The sequence below is a fragment of the Vulpes vulpes genome, chromosome 9, assembly GCF_048418805.1.
Source record: "Vulpes vulpes isolate BD-2025 chromosome 9, VulVul3, whole genome shotgun sequence".
Lineage (NCBI taxonomy): Eukaryota > Metazoa > Chordata > Mammalia > Carnivora > Canidae > Vulpes > Vulpes vulpes.
The window spans coordinates 103,430,839-103,451,721 of record NC_132788.1 but is presented as its reverse complement, the minus strand read 5'-3'; the positions used below and the strand labels follow the sequence as shown (position 1 = coordinate 103,451,721).

Here is a 20,883-nt window from a genome sequence, read left to right as displayed (position 1 = left end):
GTTCGGCGCGGTGTACTGCCCCCGACATGGCACTGGTCATACTGTTTTATAATTGCGTCTTCGCTTGACTTTCAAACATTAGCTCACTTAACCCTTAAACACCCACATTGTCATCACCCTACTTCCCTTTGAGAGAGAGGCAGACTGAGGCTCTGAGAGGGCGAGTCACTTGCCCAGGGTAACACAGAGCCAGGATTGAAATGCAGACGGTACTGGCTGCCTCTTTGTGTTTCTGTCAGCACCTATCTGCTTATTTTTATTCCATAATCAATTTTAATGCGCTCCCTTGTGTATTACGTTGCCTGTGTTAAGCCATTTCAATATATTTCCAACGATCTCAGTAACATCACTACTGTTCTTAGCTCCACATTACAACTGGGGAAACGGAGGCTTGGGGTGGCCCAGTCACTCGCCCAAGGGCACAGAGCAGAGCTGGAATTTGAACTCAGGTGACTGGCTCCAAAGCCAAAGCCCTCAGTGACCATGCTCTGTGGCCTCACCTCGGCTGGAGGAACCGAAGGCCTTTTGAGAGTCACTTCCTGGGCTGTTTGTCAAAGATGCAGCCAAATGACAAAAGGGTTGAACCCCACATTAGCTTGCTGCCCTCCGGGGCATACACGGAGCTAGGAGATCATAGAAGCAGGTTTTCGGGCAGTGCTGGCAGCTGGCTGTCCTTGTGAGTTATTAGCTAGCAGGTTGGTCCCCTGTCCCCTCCTTTTTTTTTTCCCCCTGTCCCCTCCTGACCACACTATCCAGCCTTCAAGGTTTCCTCCCTCTACACCACCCCCCCCCCAACCTGGGAGCCTCACAGCAAACACCTCCATTTTGTGCAGGGGCGTCCCTGGCTATAGGCATGAAATGCCTCAGCCGGCCACGGAAGATGAATTTCCCCCATGACGACCTTTTCCACGCGCCGACGGATTGATTTCAGAAATCCATCCCCAGCCAATATGCCCAGCCCCAGCCCCCACCGCGGGCGCTGATGGCTGCAAATTTATGCCCAGTCCAGAAATTGAATTCCTGTAAGTCGAGGGAAGTGTCGGAAAAGCTCACCCAGGTTCATTTTTACCTCTGACAAACTTCAGGCGAGAGATTAAAACCGGGCCAGTGTCTTCCAGCAGCGGGGACCGTGGTGGCGGGGAAATGACCTCGACGGGGACATTTTTCTCATGTCCCTGCTTTCAGCCCAGCCTGCCAGGGCTGAGAAATAAAAAGCAGCCAGACCCACAGGTCTGCGTGGTTAAAGGGAATTCCCGTTTTTGACCTGCTAATGTTAGTAGAGGGGCACACTCTGTGTACCCAAAGGCAGGGCTCCAGGTCCCCATGGCAAATATTGAGCCATTCAGAGGGACGGGAAATAAAGCATCGAATTCATCTCCATCACCAGCTAGGCTCCTGCACCAGCTCCTGAGGCCAGCTCAGTCTCTGCAACGTTGTGAGGTTCTAATTAAGCTTCCTTGGGCTGTGACAGACAGGACATCAAAGGGTGGATGATTCCAGGGCCCCAAACCCCCACCCTGCCCCTGCCAGCAGCCCAAAGGCCTGGGAGGGAGAAGCTGAGAAACCAAGTGACAGCTCTGAGAAGGAAGAAACCCATCTTGCTAGAAAGATCTCTCTCACTTGCCTTGAAAAATGAGATGTCTGATGCAAATGTAGCTGCTTCTCTTTGGTACAAAACCCCCTAAATATTAAAGAAATGAATCCTTGATGTCTACAAAGAAAGGATCAAAAAGGAGCCCTTCTGAAAAGAGAAGAGCTTTTATTTCACTGTGAACTTTTCTAGATCTAGCCTCTGGCAGGGATGCCTACAGAACACGGGGTGTAGGAGAATAAAGAAAGAAATGATTGCCATTCATGTATTCATTCACTTAGGAAGTGTCTCTGAAGCAGCTACTGTGTGCCAGGCATCGGGCAGTGTGCCAGGGGAGAAATTAAGACCTGGTTCCTGTCCTTCAAAGCCAGTGGGGCAAGCGCAAAGTCCTTGACCACTAGCGCTCAAAACCGTCAAGGTCCTGAGAAACAAGGGAAGACTGAGAAGCTATCACGACCAGGGGAGATGAAGAAGACGTGAGGACTAAGTGCAATGTGGGGTTCTGGGTGGGACTCTGGTCAAGCTGGGGAAATCCGAATATGGCTGAAATGTAGTCGTAGCGGAGCAGCAATGCTGGTTTCTTCATTGTGACAGGTGCATCATGAGTGTGCAGGATGTTACCAACAGGGGAAATCGGGCGGAGGGTATATGGGAGGTCTCTGCTATCTTCACCACTTTTCTATAAAGCTAAAATTTTTAAAAAAGATTTTATTTATTTATTCATGAGAGACACGCAGAGAGAGAGAGGCAGAGACACAGGCAGAGGGAGAAGCAGGCTCCATGTCGGGAGCCCGACGTGGGACTTGATCCTGGGTCTCCAGGATCAGGTCCTGGGCTGAAGGCGATGCTAAACCGCTGAGCTACCTGGGCTGCCCTGTAAAGCTAAAATTATTCCAACATTAAAAAATATATATTTTGTTTTTAAAAAGTCAGCAAGGGACATGGAACTATTCTAGAACATCACTGGTTCCGTGAGTTACTATGAAGGTCCTACTGACTGGGCACACACTGTGTACCAGGCACTGCAGTTGACTCTTGATAGGTGCTAACTCCTCATCCTGATGACAGCTGTGCAAAGCCTGGTTATTACGATCACATCTTTTAGGTGAGAAAGCAGAGAGATTAAGAAAGGCACAGAGGGGTTAAGCTGCTTGCCCCAGGTCACACAGGAAGGAACAGGGCAGAATTTGGACTGCATCCAGCCCGTGCTGTTGAACTGTACAGCTGCCTGTTTGTGCACATGTATTTATTGAGCAGCTACTGTTCCCTTCAGGGTCTGACTAAAGAAACATCTCTTTGAGGGATTGTAGGGATTTTTAAAAAATATTTTATTTATTTATTCGTGAGATACACACACACACAGAGGCAGACACACAGGGAGAGGGAGAAGCAGGCTCCATGCAGGGAGCCCGACGTGGGACTTGATCCCAGGACCCTGGGATCACGACCTGAGCCAAAGGCAGATGCTCAACCACTGAGCCACCCAGGTTCCCCCAGAGGACAGTTTTGATCTCTTTTTTTTACAAATGACAGAGGCCAAGTGATCTGCTTAGGAACTCACAAAAAGCTGCATATCCAGGACTTGAACATTTATTTTGGCTCACCCACATAGGGTTCTTATGAGGATTGGTGAGAAATTAGCTGCAAAGCACCCAGAATAGGGCCTGGCTCACAGGATGTGTGCCATCAATTTGAGCTTTTACTGATGATGATGATGATGCTATTATTTATTATTATTATTACTACTACCACTTTCGTGATACTGAAGGACCTCTCTTTGCATGGAACTGCCATATCCCATGGTCACAGGACTCTGTGGTGTGTGTGTGTGTGCATGTCTTGGGGGGAGAGGCGCTACTAAAAATCCTAAAATCAATTTAGGGCATTGAAACCAGAGCACCCCACTCTGCTGAGGCCTGAGCAGGTTTCCCCCATGTGAAGAGGAGGGCGAGTGTCGGAGCACAGACAAAAGTCCAGCGACAGAAACGGAACTAAAATAACTGTGGGGTGGTGACAGGCAAGTGGGGAAGCTGAGGATTCAGTCAGGCTCGTTCGGGCAGGACGAGTGACTGGCTCTATATGGAAGACACCTGGAGCCACGAAGGGTTCCAGGGGGAAGTGACATGTCACAAGCCAGCTCTGGCCTCTCTGGGGAGAATGGATCAGAGGCGAGGCCAAGCTTCCATGGAAAGGAGAAAGACTCTTCTCCCCTGAGCAAGGATCTGAGAGTCTGACAGGCCAGGGTCCAAATCCCGGCTTGGATACTTATCTGCTCTGTGAATTTGAACAACTGACTTCTCCTCTCTGTGCCTCAATTTTTCCATCTGTAAAATGGGGCCAGTGTGGGGCACCTGGGTGGCTCGGTCAGTGAAGCGTCTGCCTTCGGCTCAGGTCATGATCCCAGGGCCCTGGTATTGAGCCCCACATCGGGCTCCCTGCTCAGTGGGGAGTCTGCTTCTCCGTCTGCCCCTCACCCACTCATGCTCTCTCTTTTTTTCTCTCTCTCTCTCTCTCTCAAGTAAATAAATAAAATCATAAAAAAAGTAGAATGGAGCTAGTGCTAGTACCTACCTCACTGCGTGAGCGGAGGCTACAAGGACTTCACATTTGTAAAGCAGCTTAGAAGAGTGGCTTAGGCTGTTCGGGTTGTATAACACAAGTAGTATAGATGGACGGGCTGAAGCAACCACAGTTATTTCTCACAGTCCTGGAGGCTGGGGAGTCTATCAAAGTGCAGGCGGATTCTGTGTCTGACGAGAGCCAGATTCTGGCTCATAGGCAGCGTCCTCTCCCTGTGTCATCATGTGGCGGGGCGGGGGGGGGGGGGGGGGGGGGGGATGAGGGAGCCCTCTCGGGTCTCTAATCAGGGCACCACCTTCAAACACCATCACATGGCCGGTTGGGCTTCAACATATGGGTTTTGGGAAGACAGAAGCATTCAGTCCATAGCAAAGGGCAAACTCTACAAGTTGTTAAATAAAATATGAAGCCTCCGTGGGCGTGCTTGGTGCCTCCTCCCCTCCATCCATTCTGTGAATTTAAATCCCAGCTCTCTGCCAGCAGCACCCAAATGCACATCTCAGGCCAGACTCTTGATTTCTATTCTTCCCCACTCTGCCCACCCACCCCCACTCCATCTTCCCCTTCCCCCGTCTTCAGCCTTCTCCAGCTGAGCAAAAGCACCCCCACCCACCCACCCTATTCCTCATCTCTTGCCTTTCCTTCCACCAATGTCTGGCCCCAGGCAAATCCTGTGAGCTCTGACTCGTCTGTCCCAATTACACCTACCCTGGGGGAGGACCTCATCATGGCTCACCTGGACAGCTGTGCAGTGAGCAGCAAGTTCAAAGGCCCTGGGGTGATAAAGAGCTCATGAGTCATTGAGGATCTGATAGGAGGCCCGGGAGACTTAGCAGGCTTGGGAGAGAGTTTATTTCCTCCCAGAAAGATCTCTTTAAATAGGGTGTTCCTGAGTGTTAGGGGTGGGGGTGGTGGGGACTTGCACTTTCTCAAGGCAAGTTTGTCTAATGATTGGCATGACCCTTGTATGAGAATGTATAGCCTTGATGCAAACCCTTGCCCATAAACCCTACTTTTAGAGCTGTCTGCAGAGATTCGTGATGGTTCCAACACAGTATGGGCCACACTTGGAGGGAATGGACTGAGTTTGTAAATATTTGTACAAGGCAAGCCTTCTCCACACCTTTCGTGGACTTGAGTGATGGAGGTCAGTGGAACTGAGAGACCTGTGTCTCTGCCTGCATTTCCCAAGAAAGTCTGTGTCATCGATTATTGGTCCATATTGGCATTGTGATGGCAGAGACTAAGATATCCCGGGACATAAGCATTGACTTTGACTGGGGGTCAAGGATGCTGGGGATCTTCTGTCAAGGCTTGGGCTGCTCCAGAGGGTAAGAGGTTGTGTTGTGCTGCCAGTCTGCATAGCTGCTTGGGGCAAAATGGGAGGGAATGAATGAATGAATGAATGAATGGGCTCACAGTCGCGCCCAGCCACAGGCTCTCACAGGCAAAGCCCCAGCTCCTTAGGCTGCAGAGGCCCCGTCCTCCGTCTTGACATCGGTGAGCTGATGTTGTCTTTAAGGCCTGTCAAGTTTATCACTCAGGGGGCATTTGCCCAATATCTCGAAGTCTGACAGGAGCAGCCTGCTATTATCTCAAGCCCTCCAGAGGGACGCGGCCCCTGTCACGGCTCAGATGTGGCAGACAGGCATGTCCCTGATTATTCATCATGGCCCTTCTGCCATCCTGGCAGTCAGGGAGAAGCCATGGCCACTTCTCAGCTTGCTGGGTGCCTGTCTCCAGCCTGATATGACACTATCCCTGATCCTCCTTAGGACGACGGAAGTTAGTTCGGTGGCAGAAGGGGAAACGCATGGTGGATCTCTGTCCCATTGGCCATCCACTGTCTAGTCATTCAACAAACATTCAGCATGCCAGGCCCAGGGGATGTGGTTGATGAGCTAAGCAGATGGACCTCCCCACCCCCATATGGGGGCAGAGGCAGGCTTTGAGCCACTAGTCACACCCGTGAGGTCCTAGTGGCCATTGTGATCAGCCCCTGAAGTTGTGCTGGGAAGGCATGACATGGAGGTGTGGATGTGGAGCCAGATGCCCTGTGTTCAAAGCCCCAAGACCATATTAGAGACTGTGAAGCTCTCGGAAAGACACTTGAATCCTCTGCCCTAGTTTCTTCTCTTATCAAAGGCCCAAATGACAGTGCCTGCCAATCACCTACTCACAAAGTGCTTAGAACAATGCTTGACATAGAGGAAGAAATGGAAGTATCAGGGAAGGCCTTGGGAGGTGGGTAACAAGGGGGCATCGAGGCTACTTTTGGAAGAGACATCTGCACGAGAGCCCCAGGAATGGGGAGAGTTAGCCCGGCCATGAGATGGGGCAGGAGTGTTGATGGCAGAGGGTCCAGCCTGTGCAAAGGCCCAGAGGTGGTCAAAGCAAGGTGTTCCAGGAAGACCAGAGGATGGACCAGAGACAATGGCCAGCGGTGTAGACTTGTCGATTGCCAGCCAAGATGAGACAGGACTCCTCCCTGGCAAAGTGTATTCAGGAGAAATTCTGGGACAGGAAGCCCACTGAGCCACATGGGGATGAGGATGGAGCGAGCCTCTCTGCCCGTCTTCTGCAGGGCTCACTCCTCTCCAACATGGGCCTTTGGGGACTGTCCATCATCCGTGGCCTCAGCCGCAGCTCCACCAGATTCTCATCGGTTCTTCCAGATTGTCCCAGTTCAAGACCTGCATCAAGCTCAGACCATTTTGACTTCAGAAAGTTAGGGAATTTGCTTTAGAGTCATGAAGGTAGTAGTAGTAGTAGTAGTAATAATAATAATAATAGCAGCAAACACATAGTCCTACATGATGATGACTGTTGTAGATGCTCGCCCATAGAGAGCATTAACTCATTCGAGTTTCCCAGCTGCCCTGTGAGGTAGGTACCACGATCCTGTCCATTTTTCAGATGAGGAAGTGGAGATGAAGTGACTTGCCTGGGTCAGACAACAAGCGAGTGGCCAAGGCAGGACAAAAACCCAGGCCGCCTGACCCCCAGACTCTGCTCCTAACACCTGCCTCTACTCTACCATCTGAGTAGGGGTAATAAACATCCAAAGGGAATGAGTTGTTTCTGTCGTAAGGGTTTTTTTTTTTTTTAAGATTTTATTTATTTGAGAGAGAGAGAGAGAGAGAGAGAGAGCATGCATGCAGAAGCAGGATGGAGGGGCAGAGGGAGAGGGAATAGCAGACTCCCTGCTGACTCAGGGCTCGATCCCAGGACTCCAGGATCATGACCTGAGCCAAAGGCAGACGCTTAACTGACTGAGGCACCCAGGTGCCCCTGTCGTAAGTTTTTTAAATTGAAAAAAAAAAAAAAACAATGTTATATTAGCTTCAGGTGTACAACACAGTGATTTGATAACTCTATACCTTGTGCAGTGCTCACGATGAGAAGTGTAGTCACCATCTGTCCCCGTACGACGCTGTTACAATAGATTGAGCACATTCCCTATGCTGTGCTTTTCATCCCCGTGACTTATTTATTTTGTAACTGGAAGTTTGTGGCTCTGAATCCCCTTCACCTGTTTTGCCCACACCTTTCTTCTCCCCCCTGCCCCCAGTGTAAGGAACGTTGTCGGGAAAGATGCTGGTGACATCAGAGGGACTCCTTTTTGGGAGGATCGTGGGAGAGATCCTTGCCTGTTCTTGGTACCGAAAATAGTTAAGCTTGCTCCTGAGCATCTGCTGTGCTTTTGTTTCAGGACACTGGGAACCGCATAAATGACCAGCTTTTCCTTTTTGAGTTGGCTGCTAAGGAACTTGGAGCCAAATTTATGGCCTGACCATATGCTGGTTGCTCGGGTTTTAAAGGGATGAGTTTTTTTCTTAGCCTAATTTCTGGCTCTGTCTATGTCCCTACTTTTCCTTTCCTTGTCTCCCTTGCAAAAAAGAAAAAAAAAAAAGGGCTTGAAAAAAAAATCTTTTCAGGACCAATACATGTTCATTGTAGGAAACTTAGAAGATAAAACCAATCTGAAGAGGACAAGAAGAATCCCCGCTAAACTCCAGTTTTCATGACTGCATACTATTCCCTCCTGTGTATCAGCCTTAAGTTTTTGTTGGGTTTTGTTTTTTTTTTTGAGCCTTAAGTTTTGAAATCAAGCCCTCCCCTGCCACTGTCAAACAACTGGAGGGAGAAAATTCGAGGGGTCCAATTGGAAACAGTGCTTTAATGAGCATCTTCGTAGCCATCGTGTGCTTGTCCACACAAGCGAAATTCTTCCACTGGGGTTGGCTGGGTTAAATGCAAATGCAGAAACCCGGATTGGCAGACTGCCCTCCCAAAACATCGAATTCCTACTCCCCTGTCTCACTGGAGCGACCGTGTGGTAGTTTACATATCCTTGTAAACCGCTCGGAGTCCTCTGCAACAAGGCAGGGTACAAATAAATATATAAGCCCCAAGCTACTTGTGCCTCTTGATTCAATTACCCGGCCTCAAATGCAATAATATCCTTGTCTTATTAAGAGACAGCCGCTTGCTCTCTCTCTCTGTTGGCTCACCTCCCCGATAGCCAGTGCTCCACGGATGGCTGGCCCGGGATCCTGTGGCAGTCCCTCCTCCCCGGGAAGAAGAACCAGGAATTGTTTTTGAACCAAGATGTGGGTGGCAGGGCTGTAGGCTGAGATGATGATCCTGGGAGTGACAGCGAGAAAAATTTTTCCTGCGTGTCAGTCCTGGACCTGTTACGGGGACTGCTTGCTTAATTGGGGCAGCATCCTCAACGAAAGTATTTGGAGAAAAAAAAAAAATTTCCCAGCCAGAAAAGACGATTTGAGAAACAGCTACTTGAGCACATAGCTTACCCGCTTAGAGCCCATTAGCAGGAATATTAAGCTCAGGACCAGCGAGCAGCTCAGCCAAGAGAGCAGCTGGCTTCTCCGGTACATTTGCCACATCTGAGGTGAGACCGTCCACCTGATTGGAGGCTTCTGTACCTGGACAGTTCCTGGGCTCTCGCACCTGCTGTTACAAGCATTTTCCTTGGGATAGGCCAATGCTCTATGCCTGGGACTCTGACCTCCAAGAGTTCATGACCGAGGTTCCAAGCTAAACCCGGTCTGAGAGAGCTGGCATTGGCACCCTCAAACAGTGAGCCTTCCAGGACGTTCCAGTGGTTCCCGGGGACGCGAACTTGACTGCGTATTTGAACCTGAACCTGCCAGGCGAAACTCTGGATCCCTGCTGTGCTGAGAGTTGGCAGCCAAGCCCCAGGCATTTAATTACACTGCTGCAGAGAACACTTCAGCGAGGTGCGTCCAACGCAGACAATTATTTTAGGAAAGCCGTGGAGGCCTTCTCTCCTTGCCACTTAAATCTTGCTTCTCTTTTACAATTCAATATTTCGTATGTTGAAAGAAAATGGCTTGTTTGCTTCAAAGGACACACTAGGAATTGTAGAAAGGAGATGTTAATTATGTTGAACCGGGCTGCATTGTCTCTGCACAAATGAGACTCTTCGGGGAGTATGGGGCTGGGGGGGGGGTTCTGTCCAAGTTGCTTGGGGATCAGAGCCAGGGGAACACGGATGGGGGTGCTTAGGCTCCAGTTCTCTCTTTTGTTGTGTTTTAAAGAACCAGATTTGTCATGAAAGGAGACACAGGTAGTTTCACATTCTCCTGGAACCAAGGCGGAAGGCGTTCTTGAGCCACCCTTCTTGCCTTAGGTCGGACTCCCCCAGAAGCGGAGCTGGTGGGGAGCGGTTGAGTGCAAGTATTCACCGGGGAGGTGATGCCACCAGGAACCAGTAGGGGAAGTGAAGGACTCCATGCGGGCGGAGCACAGGTCCCAGTGGGCTCCCCTGGAAAGCTGCATGCGGCACCCCCCGCAGAGCTCTGCTACTGGAGAGTTGAGAGGGCTACCGAGACCTCGCACCTCGCACCTCGCACCTCGCACGAACACCTGTGTGGCGCTGTCGAGGACTGCAGGGGGTGGGGGACCTCTGGCTTTGATGGCCAGAGGAAGCCTTTGGCAAAGGGGGAACCCCAGATGCTTCTGCAGTGAAGTCCTGGGGAGGCATGAGTGTTGGCTCTACCTGAATCATACCTGCGTGCAAGAAAGGCCGGGAAGTTGAGTGACTCCACTGCTCCACGGAGGAGACGTGGACTGGTGTAGATGGGGATCCCCCAACTCCAAAAGGGTGTACATAAGGCATAAAGACTAATTACAATCATTTCAGATGGTGTTTATGAATGGTTGGGTTGTCTTATAAATCAGTGGAGGAGTCAAGCTCATCTGTACAATTATATCACTCGCTCACATTACAATAAGCTTTAAGAAAAAAAAGACTTTATTGAGTGGGAGAGGAAAAAGGTGGGCTAATCGCTGGCATCTCCAGGATTGCTCGTAACTCACAGCCTGGCTTATCTCTGCTACGGCTCATGGGAACAGCTTCTGTGGGGCGATCAGTTAACAGCTGTCCAAATGAACAATTATTATGGGGCTTTGTTTCTCTGTAAAACACTTGGGTTTTATCAGAGTTTCTTCCAGGTATGTAGGAACGCATCCTGGTTAGGACCAGAATCTTCCATTTCCCACCTCTACCGCCACCACCCATCCCTGTTCACCTCATCTGTCCACCCCCCCTTTTCTACCCTTGCTCCTCAGTCTGTCCCTCCCCTCTGACGGCCACCAGGGGGTGCCTGTGAGCACTTGGGTCTCCTGACCTCCATCCTTCCCCATCCTCTGTGGCTCCCACTTCGCCCAGGAAAAAACTAAAGTCTTCCCTACAGCCCACAGGTCTTGAACATGCTGTGCTGCCCCCTCCCTGCCCTCATTTCCCCCCAACCCCTTGTCATCATTCTCACTCTGTTCCAGCCATGCCAGCCTTATCCATGTTTCCCGAACGAACTGGGCATGCTACTGCCTCAGGGCCTTTGCACCTGCTTTTATCTCTGCCTGGAACATCCTTCCCCAGATATCTGCATGGCTAATCCTTCACCCCCTTCAGGTCTTGACTCAAATGACACATTCGTGGAGGCCTTCCCAGGCCACCCTAAAATTGCAACCCCGAACAACAGCAACACCCCCCCCCATTATTCCTTCCCTATATTACTTCTATGACACTCATCACCCTTTAGATGTCTGGCATTTACTTGTCTATCCCTGTCTTTGTCTAATGTAAGCTCCTAGAAGAGCTTTTGTGTTTCGCATTTTGTTTACTGCTGTGTTTTCAATATTCAGAATACAGCCTGACACACACTAGGAGCTTACCAAATATTTGCTGAACAAAGGAAATCATCCTTCCCTGATACAAACAAAAAGATTGGGACTTGTGACAAAGTCCAGTGCGTTCTGGGGAAGCTCAAGGGGGCCTGATCTAGGAGCCCACCGTGTTCCATCCAGTGATTACTCAATGCTTTTTGAGCAATGTTTCTCAAATATTTCTAGATATTGATTGGTTTTGTGCTGTCAAGTGTCCCCTCCCCTATCCCCTTCTCCTGGCTCACTCGTCCTTCAAGTTCAACATAAGCATCCCTTTGTGGGGTACCTCCTCTGAAATCCCCAGCCTGAGAAAGATCCCCTGTTACTCCTTGCAATTTCTTTGGAGCATTCACCGAAGTAAACAGTTCTAGAAGTATCTTGGGGTTACATGCTTGATGTCTCCTCTATCCATGGGCAGCAGCCAGATGTTTTCTTCACTTCTCTCTTCCCAGCCCTATCCCTGACCCTATACCAGGCATAGAAGGGGCACTCACTACATATTTCCTAAGTGTAGAAAGTTTTGGAGTTCCTTGATGCCCATTAGCATTTCAAGGGCTCTGATAAGTCCTGCATCAAAGGGACTTGTTTCATGCTACAATGCACACATTTATTTGATCACTGAGCACGCCTGGAATGATTGCCAGTGTTCCAAGGAGCATGGCTTGGGAAACCGCCATGATTGATCCCTGAATTATCTACGCATCATAAGCTGACATGAAGTTTAATTTAGGAGTCTGCAGTGATGCTTTCTATTCAATGGCCTGGAAGTCTCTGGAGGATTCGGTCACCCTTTGGCCATTAACTTAACAATTAAGTTAATGTTTGTTTGTTTTTTTAAGATTTTATTTATTTATTCATGATAGTCACACAGAGAGAGAGAGAGAGAGAGAGAGAGGCAGAGACAGAAGCAGGCTCCATGCAGGGAGCCCGACGTGGGATTTGATCCCGGGTCTCCAGGATTGCGCCCTGGGCCAAAGGCAGGCGCCAAACCACTGCGCCACCCAGGGATCCCCAATTAAGTTAATGTTAAGTTAACTTAACATACTGGGGCATATTCAGAGTCCATGTTTCCCAGTGGGCTGGGAAAGCAGAGAGGGAGGTCCCGAGATCGGTACGAGTGGGTCTGTGCCCCGCTGAGGCAGAGCCAGTGTTGTGTGTATGCGAACTTGTGTGAGAGAATGAATTCCAGTCTTGCGGAAGGGTTCAAATCCCTCAATTTTTTGCCATGTTCCTTAACCCGCCCCACACCTCAGTCTCATCATCTGTAAAATGGGTTTCCTTGAGGAGCGCTTGAGATCACATGCATCAGGCATTCGGCACATGGTCCAGCACATTCCAGGGCACCCGTCATTTCCCCGGGTCCCCTTTCTCCCTCAGCATGGGCAGAGTGAATCCCCCATTAGGTTCCTGCTCTCTGACCCCTGACTTCCCCGCAGACCCTCTTCCAAAGCCCAGAGGAAGGCTGGCAGCTGTATACCTCGGCCCAGGCCCCCGACGGGAAATGCATCTGCACGGCTGTGATCCCTGCACAGAGCACCTGCTCCCGCGATGGCCGGAGCCGGGAGCTGCGGCAGCTGATGGAGAAGGTAAGGACCTGCCAGGTTCCCCGGGAAGTCCGTGAAAATCTCCCAGTTCCCACCCTGTCTTTGCACACCCCCCCCCCCAGGTCATGCAGAGCCAGATCTAGCCAGGCAGACTGTTCAGAGCTAGTGGATAACCCAGTTCCCCTCCAAGGGGATATTTTAGCCAACATCTGTCCAATGGGTCTTTGGAGAAGCTGAGCGCTGTGTAGGGACGGGGGAGGCAGCATCTGAGTTTCCTGTGTGTGATCTCTGGTCCCAACCGTGCACATCCCACTCAGCTCTTTAACTCGCCAGACTCACCTGCTGAGAAAAATGTCCTGTGTCCCTTGGAGAGGGGTCTCACCTTCCAACCCCAGACACATACAAGATTCCATCCCCTTCTGATTATGGTTGATATGAAACAGTCCCCATTCAGAACATCCCTGAGGATGTTTTGATGCCCTTTATAGACTGATTGCTGTCCCTTGACACTATCCAGCTGAACTGCTCATTAGCTCCGATGTCAGTGTTGAAAGGGACCAGCTACCTCCCATCATTATCCCATAGAAGAGGAAGCTGAGGAAATGGTAGAGAACAGAAGAGATCCTAGTCAGCACCGGGGTCTCCTACCCACCCACGAACTCTGCAGGATCCTGCCCCGCCCACCAGAACTGCTTTGCCCACCAGTTTGGCACATCCACGTGGTGTCCCCTGATTGCTTTGTGGCATCCAGGATGGGTATTGGGCTGTTGAGTTTCTGAGAACTTCCAGGTGTCATGTGAACAGGGTGCAGGAAAATCTGTGTGTTTCTGCAAGCACCTAGTGTTGTCTCTGAGTTTACCTTGGCGGGTAGAGCTCACCTTTGTCAAGTGAAATTCACCTGAGGCAGGTGGAGGTGGGAGCCAGGGGGTCCTCGTTCTGGGTTAGGAGAGGCTAGGGCGACGGAATTCAGCTCATTCGTGTAGCTGAGAAGTACTCCCTGGGCATCTAGTTTAGGTCAGTGCTGGGCACTGGTGATTTCGCTGTGGACAAGCCTGACACTGGGTCTTTCTTGACCATGACGATCCTCCCTGAAGGAGGCAGATGAATAAGAATGTTCTGGGCAGTAGTTGTAGCTAGGAAGAAAATAACCACGTGAGGGAGACAGGATGAAGGGTTACTGGAGGCAGGGTGGTCAGAGGCCACTCTGAGCAGGTGACACTGGGGTTGAGGCCTGAAGGATGCAAGGGAGCCAGCATGGCAAGACAAAGAGAACAATACTCCCTGTAGAGGAATCGGCAGGTGGAATGGCCCCGGGAACAGTGCTCCCTGTAGAGGAATCGGCAAGTGGAATGGGCCTGGGAACAGTGCTCCTGGGAGAGGGATTGGCAGGTGGAACGGCCTCGAGAATAGTGCTCCCTGTAGAGGGATCTGCAGGTGGGAGGGCCCCCAGGAGGACAGGAACTTGGAGTCTGTGCAAGGGAAGGGGGCTGGTGGTCCGAGTGGATGAGCATGGAGGCAAGGCGGGTGAGGAGGCAGGACCGACCTGCAGGGCTGCAGGGGAAGGTGATCCGGTCTTCCTTTTGAAAAGCTCCCTCTGGGGATCCCTGGGTGGCGCAACGGTTTAGTGCCTGCCTTTGGCCCAGGGCACGATCCTGGAGACCCGGGATCAAATCCCACGTCGGGCTCCCGGTGCATGGAGCCTGCTTCTCCCTCTGCCTGTGTCTCTGCCTCTCTCTCTCTCTCTCTCTCTCTCTCTCTCTCTCTCTCTGTGACTATCATAAAAAAAAAAAAAAATGAAAAGCTCCCTCTAGCTGCTGTGTGAAGGATGGACTGTGGGGGGGCGAGGGTGTAAGCGCAGAGACCAGGGAGGAAGGGGAGAGGGGAGAGGTGGTAGTGGCCACACCAGGCCGGAGCAGACGGATGGACTGGGCATGTCATCAGGAGGTTGCCGGTCAGATCAGGGGAGCAGGTTGGTGGGGTGTTGGCCTCTGGCTTCACCAGCCTCGTCTGTGGCATCTCAGGGGCTGGGGAGGGCAGGGGTCTGGCTCTCCCTAACCCTCCCGAGCTCCTAGGTCCAGAACGTCTCCCAGTCCATGGAGGTCCTTGAGTTGCGGACGTACCGTGACCTCCAGTACGTGCGCAGCATGGAGACACTCATGCGAAGCCTGGACGCACGACTCCGGGCGGCTGATGGGTCCCTCTCAGCAAAGAGCTTCCAGGTGGGTCGTTCTGTGTCAGGTCAGGGGCCAAGGGAAGAACTGGGATCAGCGACCGTTAGTTCTGAGAGTGGGGTCGTGGTGTCTGGGAAGGACCAAGGGAGGCTGGGATCCAGGGTCGAGTGTGGACCAAATGTCAAGGGCCAGGTGTGCATCAAAGATGAGGGGTGGGTCAAAGGTTAGGGCCAGGCCTGGATCAGAGGTCAGGGGTTAGGATCAGTGAGAGTTCCATCTCGGTGGGCAGGAACTGAAGGACAGGATGTCGGAGCTGTTGCCCTTGAGCTCCGTCCTGGAGCAGTACAAGGCGGACGCGCGCACCATCGTGCGCCTGCGGGAGGAGGTGAGGAATCTCTCCAGCAGCCTTGCAGCCATCCAGGAGGAGATGGGCGCCTACGGGTACGAGGACCTGCAGCAGCGGGTGATGGCCCTGGAGGCCCGGCTCCATGCCTGCGCCCAGAAGCTGGGTATGCTTTGACCCTTGACTTTGACCCCCGACCTCCACGCCCAACCCTCATACCACCGCTGTGCCCAGAAGCTGCACATGGCTTTGACTTCTAACGTCTAAACTTTGACCTTTGACTTAATACCCCAGGCCTAAAATAGACCCCCAAACTGGAAATGGCCTTGACCCTTGGCTCCCGGCCCCCTTACCTTCAACCTAACTCCATCTTGGGACCAGATTTCTGGATCCTCCCTCACGCCTGGTCCCAGCTCTTCCCAGTTTGATCATACCATCATCCTTGCCTGTCTCCCTCGGGCTCTTCCCATCCTCCGTCCTTATCTACCCTGTTCCTGCCTCTCAGGCTGCGGGAAGCTGACTGGGGTCAGTAACCCCATCACCATTCGGGCCATGGGGTCCCGCTTTGGCTCCTGGATGACCGACACGATGGCCCCCAGTGCGGATAGCCGGGTGAGTGACCATGCCCACCCCAGGAGTCAGGCAGCCTGTGGCCGCCCACGTGCCCAGCAATTCCACACTAATGCTTCTCTTGTAGCCTGAAGTGTCCCAGGATCCCCAGGGCCCTTGGCCCTCCCCTCGACTGTCTAGTAATCACCAGGTGATCAGGGACCTTCCAGCCCTGAGAATCACCATGTCAGTTGTTGACCTTTGGACTTCCAGTGGCCTCTATGGTCACGACTGCCCATCACCTCAGACCCACAGGAACCAGCCACTAACTGCCCAGTGACTATCCTCCTGGCTGATATTGGTCACTGGGTGGCCCCTGAGTGTCACAGATTAGAGGTAGTAAGTAGCCACTGTCTCACTAGCCTCATAGGCCTCCCAGGGATTATAGTGGTTCAACCAAGTGGTTAAGAGCTTAGGTTTGGGAATCAGGCTTCGATTTGCATCCTGCTGCCACCAAATTCTCAGCTAGAAAATCTCGGGCAGTTCCTTAATGTCGCCAGAGTCTCGATCTCCTTATCTTCAAAGTGGTTGTGACGGTGTTGGCATGCAAGCTTTTAAGATGCTCAGCCCAGTAATCAGCAGGGGTGAGGGAACTCACCCATGCTGACTTGGTGACGGGAGGCGATGATGGCAGAGGAGATGCTGCTGGCAGGCTGGGTCATCCTGTGGCTACAGGGGTGAATTCAAGTGACCTCGTCACCCAAGTGCTGGCCAGTAACCGCTAACCATGCTATCTCCAGTGACTGCTGAATCCCCGGGCCCCGTGAGTCACCAGGGCTGGCGATTTCCCTTGATCCTTAGGTAGCAAGTGTCTGTTTTAAGACCACTGGTGTTCCCCGACCAAACGATCCCATTCCTGGGACTATGACCGGTCCTGAACGGTCACCGGACATCCCATGACTGACTAACGGCCACTTAGCGAGCGCGGACCCCTAACAGCCACGGGTGATTCCTGCGTTGTTGCTGGGGCCCTTGGGTGGCGGCGGCGGCTCCGCAGCGACAGCAGCTCTCTCGTAGGTCTGGTACATGGATGGCTATTACAAGGGCCGGCGGGTCCTGGAGTTCCGCACTCTGGGAGACTTCATCAAAGGCCAGAACTTTATCCAGCACCTGCTGCCCCAGCCGTGGGCGGGCACAGGCCACGTGGTGTACAACGGCTCCCTGTTCTACAACAAGTATCAGAGCAACGTGGTGGTCAAGTACCACTTCCGCTCACGCTCCGTGCTGGTGCAGAGGAGCCTCCCCGGGGCCGGCTACAACAACACCTTCCCCTACTCCTGGGGCGGCTTCTCGGACATGGACTTCATGGTGGACGAGAGCGGGCTCTGGGCCGTGTACACCACCAACCAGAACGCGGGCAACATCGTGGTCAGCCGGCTGGACCCGCACACGCTCGAGGTCGTGCGGTCCTGGGACACCGGCTACCCCAAGCGCAGCGCCGGCGAGGCCTTCATGATCTGCGGCGTGCTCTACGTGACCAACTCCCACCTGGCCGGGGCCAAGGTCTACTTCGCCTACTTCACCAACACGTCCAGTTACGAGTACACGGACGTGCCCTTCCACAACCAGTACTCCCACATCTCCATGCTGGATTACAACCCCCGGGAGCGGGCCCTCTACACTTGGAACAACGGCCACCAGGTGCTGTACAACGTCACCCTCTTCCACGTCATCAGCACCGCCGGGGACCCCTAAGGGTGCCCCGCAAGGCCCGGGGCCGGCGCCCTTCTGCTCCACCCACGTCCCTCTCCCTCTCTCTCTCTCTCTCCCTCCCCGGGGCCCTCTCTTCTCCCCTCTCCTGTACGTTGTTTTCTCTCCCCTCCCTTCCGCCGGGCTTTCCTTCTCTGCCTCTGTATTTCTCATTAGTGCGTTCTCTCTCTCTCTGTGTGTCTTTTCTCCTTTGTTGGGTCTCTGGTTTTGATACTTCACTCTTTCTGCCTTTTTATTGCTGACCCTCTTGTCTCTCTCTTTTCATGGATCAGACTCTCCGGTCCTTTCCCTGAGGCCTCTCTCTCTTCCCTCCTCCACCTCCCTCCTCGCTTCCCACCCAGCCCCTCTCTCCAAGCCCCCCCCCCCTTCAAGGAGTTGAGTGCATGGATCGGTTTCTTTTTTTTTTTTTTTATTTACACTCTTTCTTTCCAGGTTGCTGGAATAAACGGGACCTTTGACATTTGAGGCTTTGGTTGCTCTGTGTGTCTCGGGGGCAGAGGAGGCAAGGTGGAGGCTACGTGTGAGCCTGGAGACCCATCCCAGCTGGGCCCCCTTTGACCCAGGCAGACAAGCCCAGCCTGAGGGCCTGGTGGGCAAGCCCTCTGGGAAGACAGGCGAGGGGACCCACTCCAAAGTTGTTTTGTTTGAAAACAATCTGTCTAAAGGCAATTTGATCCAAACAACCACAACGATGACAACCAGGCCTCGAATGAATATTCCCCATCACTGGTTTTTCACTCGTTGATCACACCGGTGCATCGCTGAGCCATCTGGCAACTTTTTAATTTTTTTTTTTTAAAACAATTTGGCTGCTTTTAAGAATCTGGGTATGAGAGAGTAGGACATGGCATTTTTCCCTTTTCTTTTTGCTTTGTAATTTCAAAATACTTTTAGATGAGTCACACCTGTTCTGAGTTCACTACTAAAAAGGTAGAAACGACCTGAAGGTGCCCTGGGTGGCTTCAGCTGAACACACCCACACCCCACCCCTGGAGCCCCTTCACTTGGAAGGGGCTTGGGTAGAGACCAGAGCTCCTGGAGGAGGAAGGAGAAGCAAAGCTAGGGAGCATGGGAGGCAGGAAGGCATGTGGGAGAGCCAGGAAGAGATCGAAGAAGCAGAGGCCAGTTCCCTAGGAGCCTCAATGATGTGGCTATGGGGAGTGGGGGGCAGAGAAGAGGAACAGGGGAGGGCTTTCTTTTAGCCAGATCCCTGGTGGCCAAGGTGAGACACACTGCAGGAGTGAGGAGAGTCATCCCTGGGGCCAGTGGTTGGCAACAAGGGGAGTGCGGACTCCCACCTGCACGTTCGCTCCACCACATGGACCCCACTGAATATGGAGAGGGATCTTGCGTAAAGAGCCCCACAGGCCTGGATCCCACCCCACTGAGACCATGTAGTTAGCAAGACCTGCTCTTCTGGGAGCTACCCTCCCCCCCGCCCATTTCTAATTAATGGCCTCTCTGATTAAATCATCTCCGGGAACTCGGGACACCGGGGCCATACTGCAAATGAAACCAATGAATAATAAATGGGACTGCCTAATGCACTCATTTAAAACCAATTTTTAAAGAAATTTTCAAGAAAAGCAATTAATTTCCATTTAAATTAACAAGTTTGACATTGAAAAAGAACCGATTCCGGGATAGGCCCATGGAGGCACTTTGTACCTAGTTTAAAAAAAAAAAAAAAAAAAAAAAAACGAAGAATGGGCACCTGGGTGGTTCAGTGGTTGAGCGTCTGCCTCTGGCTCAGGTCAGGATTCCAGGGTCCTGGGATCCAGTCCTGCATCAGGCTCCCTGCAGGGAGCCTGCTTCTCCTTCAGCCTATCTGTCTGTCTCAGGAATTAAAAGAAAAAAAAAAACAAAAAACAGGGACAGGGTTGGGACACTTAGGACCTCTGTACCCCAGCCCTCCTATATGTATTTATTTGCAGACAAATCTCCCCCAGTGAGCACATTGGGGGTGGGCAGTAGTTCATTGGTCTCTCCTACCCCCAGTGGAAGGTTGGGAACCGAGGGCTGCCGAGTTCCAGTCTTTGTCCAAAACACACACAGACCTGGAGACCCCCACAGAACGCAGGGCTGGGTGTGGGTGTGCCTGTCACATCTGCACACCGGTCCTCCTACAGATGCCCAGAACACTTGGCATCACACCGCCTGCCCCCTCTCTCACACACAGAGGCAGGCCCAGAGCTCCTTACAGGTTTGCATTTGTGGCTTTTGTCTCAACCAAAGATTGGCAGGAGGAACAGCCCCCCCTTCCTCCGGGACTCCTCTGTGCCTCGGGCTGCCTGCTGCCACCTGACTTCCCCCCCTTGTGGACGCTGTGCCTGGTGACACCGGGGAAGCTTTGCAGCCCATCTCATCCATGGCAGAGGCTGCGGTACCCCAAGTTGAGGGGACCCCGTCCAGCCCTGCCGCATGGCCACAGGCCTGAGCTGGTGCGTGTGGCAGAGGAGTGGAACCCCCACCGCCCCCCTCCCTGCAGCCCTGGAGCCAGGGCATTCTGGGCTGGGAAATGCGAGGCCAAAAGGACAGGAGGGAAGACTGCACCGCTGTCACCGTCCAGAAGGTCTGGGATTTATGACCCCGCCTCCAGGCAAGAGGCAGCGGGTGGGAATGCGGAGCAGGTGAGGGAAGCCACAGCTACTTAACCATGAATCACCCCGACGCTGAGTGGCCTCGGAGGCATGTTTATCTAACAGCGACATTCTTTTGTGTTTGGGTTCTGGCCGCTGCACAGCTAGATGAAGGGGGTGGCCACACCCAGTCAGGGGGACTCCTCGTGTCACACAGGACACACACCGAGGGATAACCAGTCACACAGCTGCCCGTGCACACACACACACACACACACACGCACGCACAGATGCCCACAGTGACAGAGAACGCTACAAAGACCATCTTCCTGCCAACCCCACACAGGAAAACATACACCACTCCCCAGCAGCGTCTCAGCCCCGTGCACCCTCTTCATTTCTGCTCCTTCCCAGAGGCTCGAGTCAGGGTGTGATCGCTCCCCCGTCACACAGAATTGTTGGTGCAAACGGGGGTGCTGCCGCCTGCCTGCTGGCCCCCAGAGGTGACGGGAGATTCTGTGGAGAGGAAGCCCATTAAACC

At 52.5% G+C, this 20,883-nt stretch overlaps 1 protein-coding gene across 2 annotated transcripts in view; it reads left to right on the top strand.

Moving 5' to 3' along the window:
* OLFM2 (olfactomedin 2) overlaps positions 1–18,228 on the top strand; it is a 61,519-nt gene extending 43,291 nt beyond the window's left edge. For both annotated transcript variants that reach the window (XM_025985800.2, XM_072721526.1), the window contains exons 2-6: positions 12,823–12,972; positions 15,003–15,149; positions 15,391–15,610; positions 15,950–16,056; positions 17,071–18,228. In XM_025985800.2, coding sequence (XP_025841585.1) covers positions 12,823–12,972; positions 15,003–15,149; positions 15,391–15,610; positions 15,950–16,056; positions 17,071–17,748 — 1,302 coding nt within the window. In that variant the 3' untranslated portion in view covers positions 17,749–18,228. The remainder of the gene's footprint in view (positions 1–12,822; positions 12,973–15,002; positions 15,150–15,390; positions 15,611–15,949; positions 16,057–17,070) is intronic.
* The last annotated feature ends 2,655 nt before the right edge of the window (positions 18,229–20,883 follow it).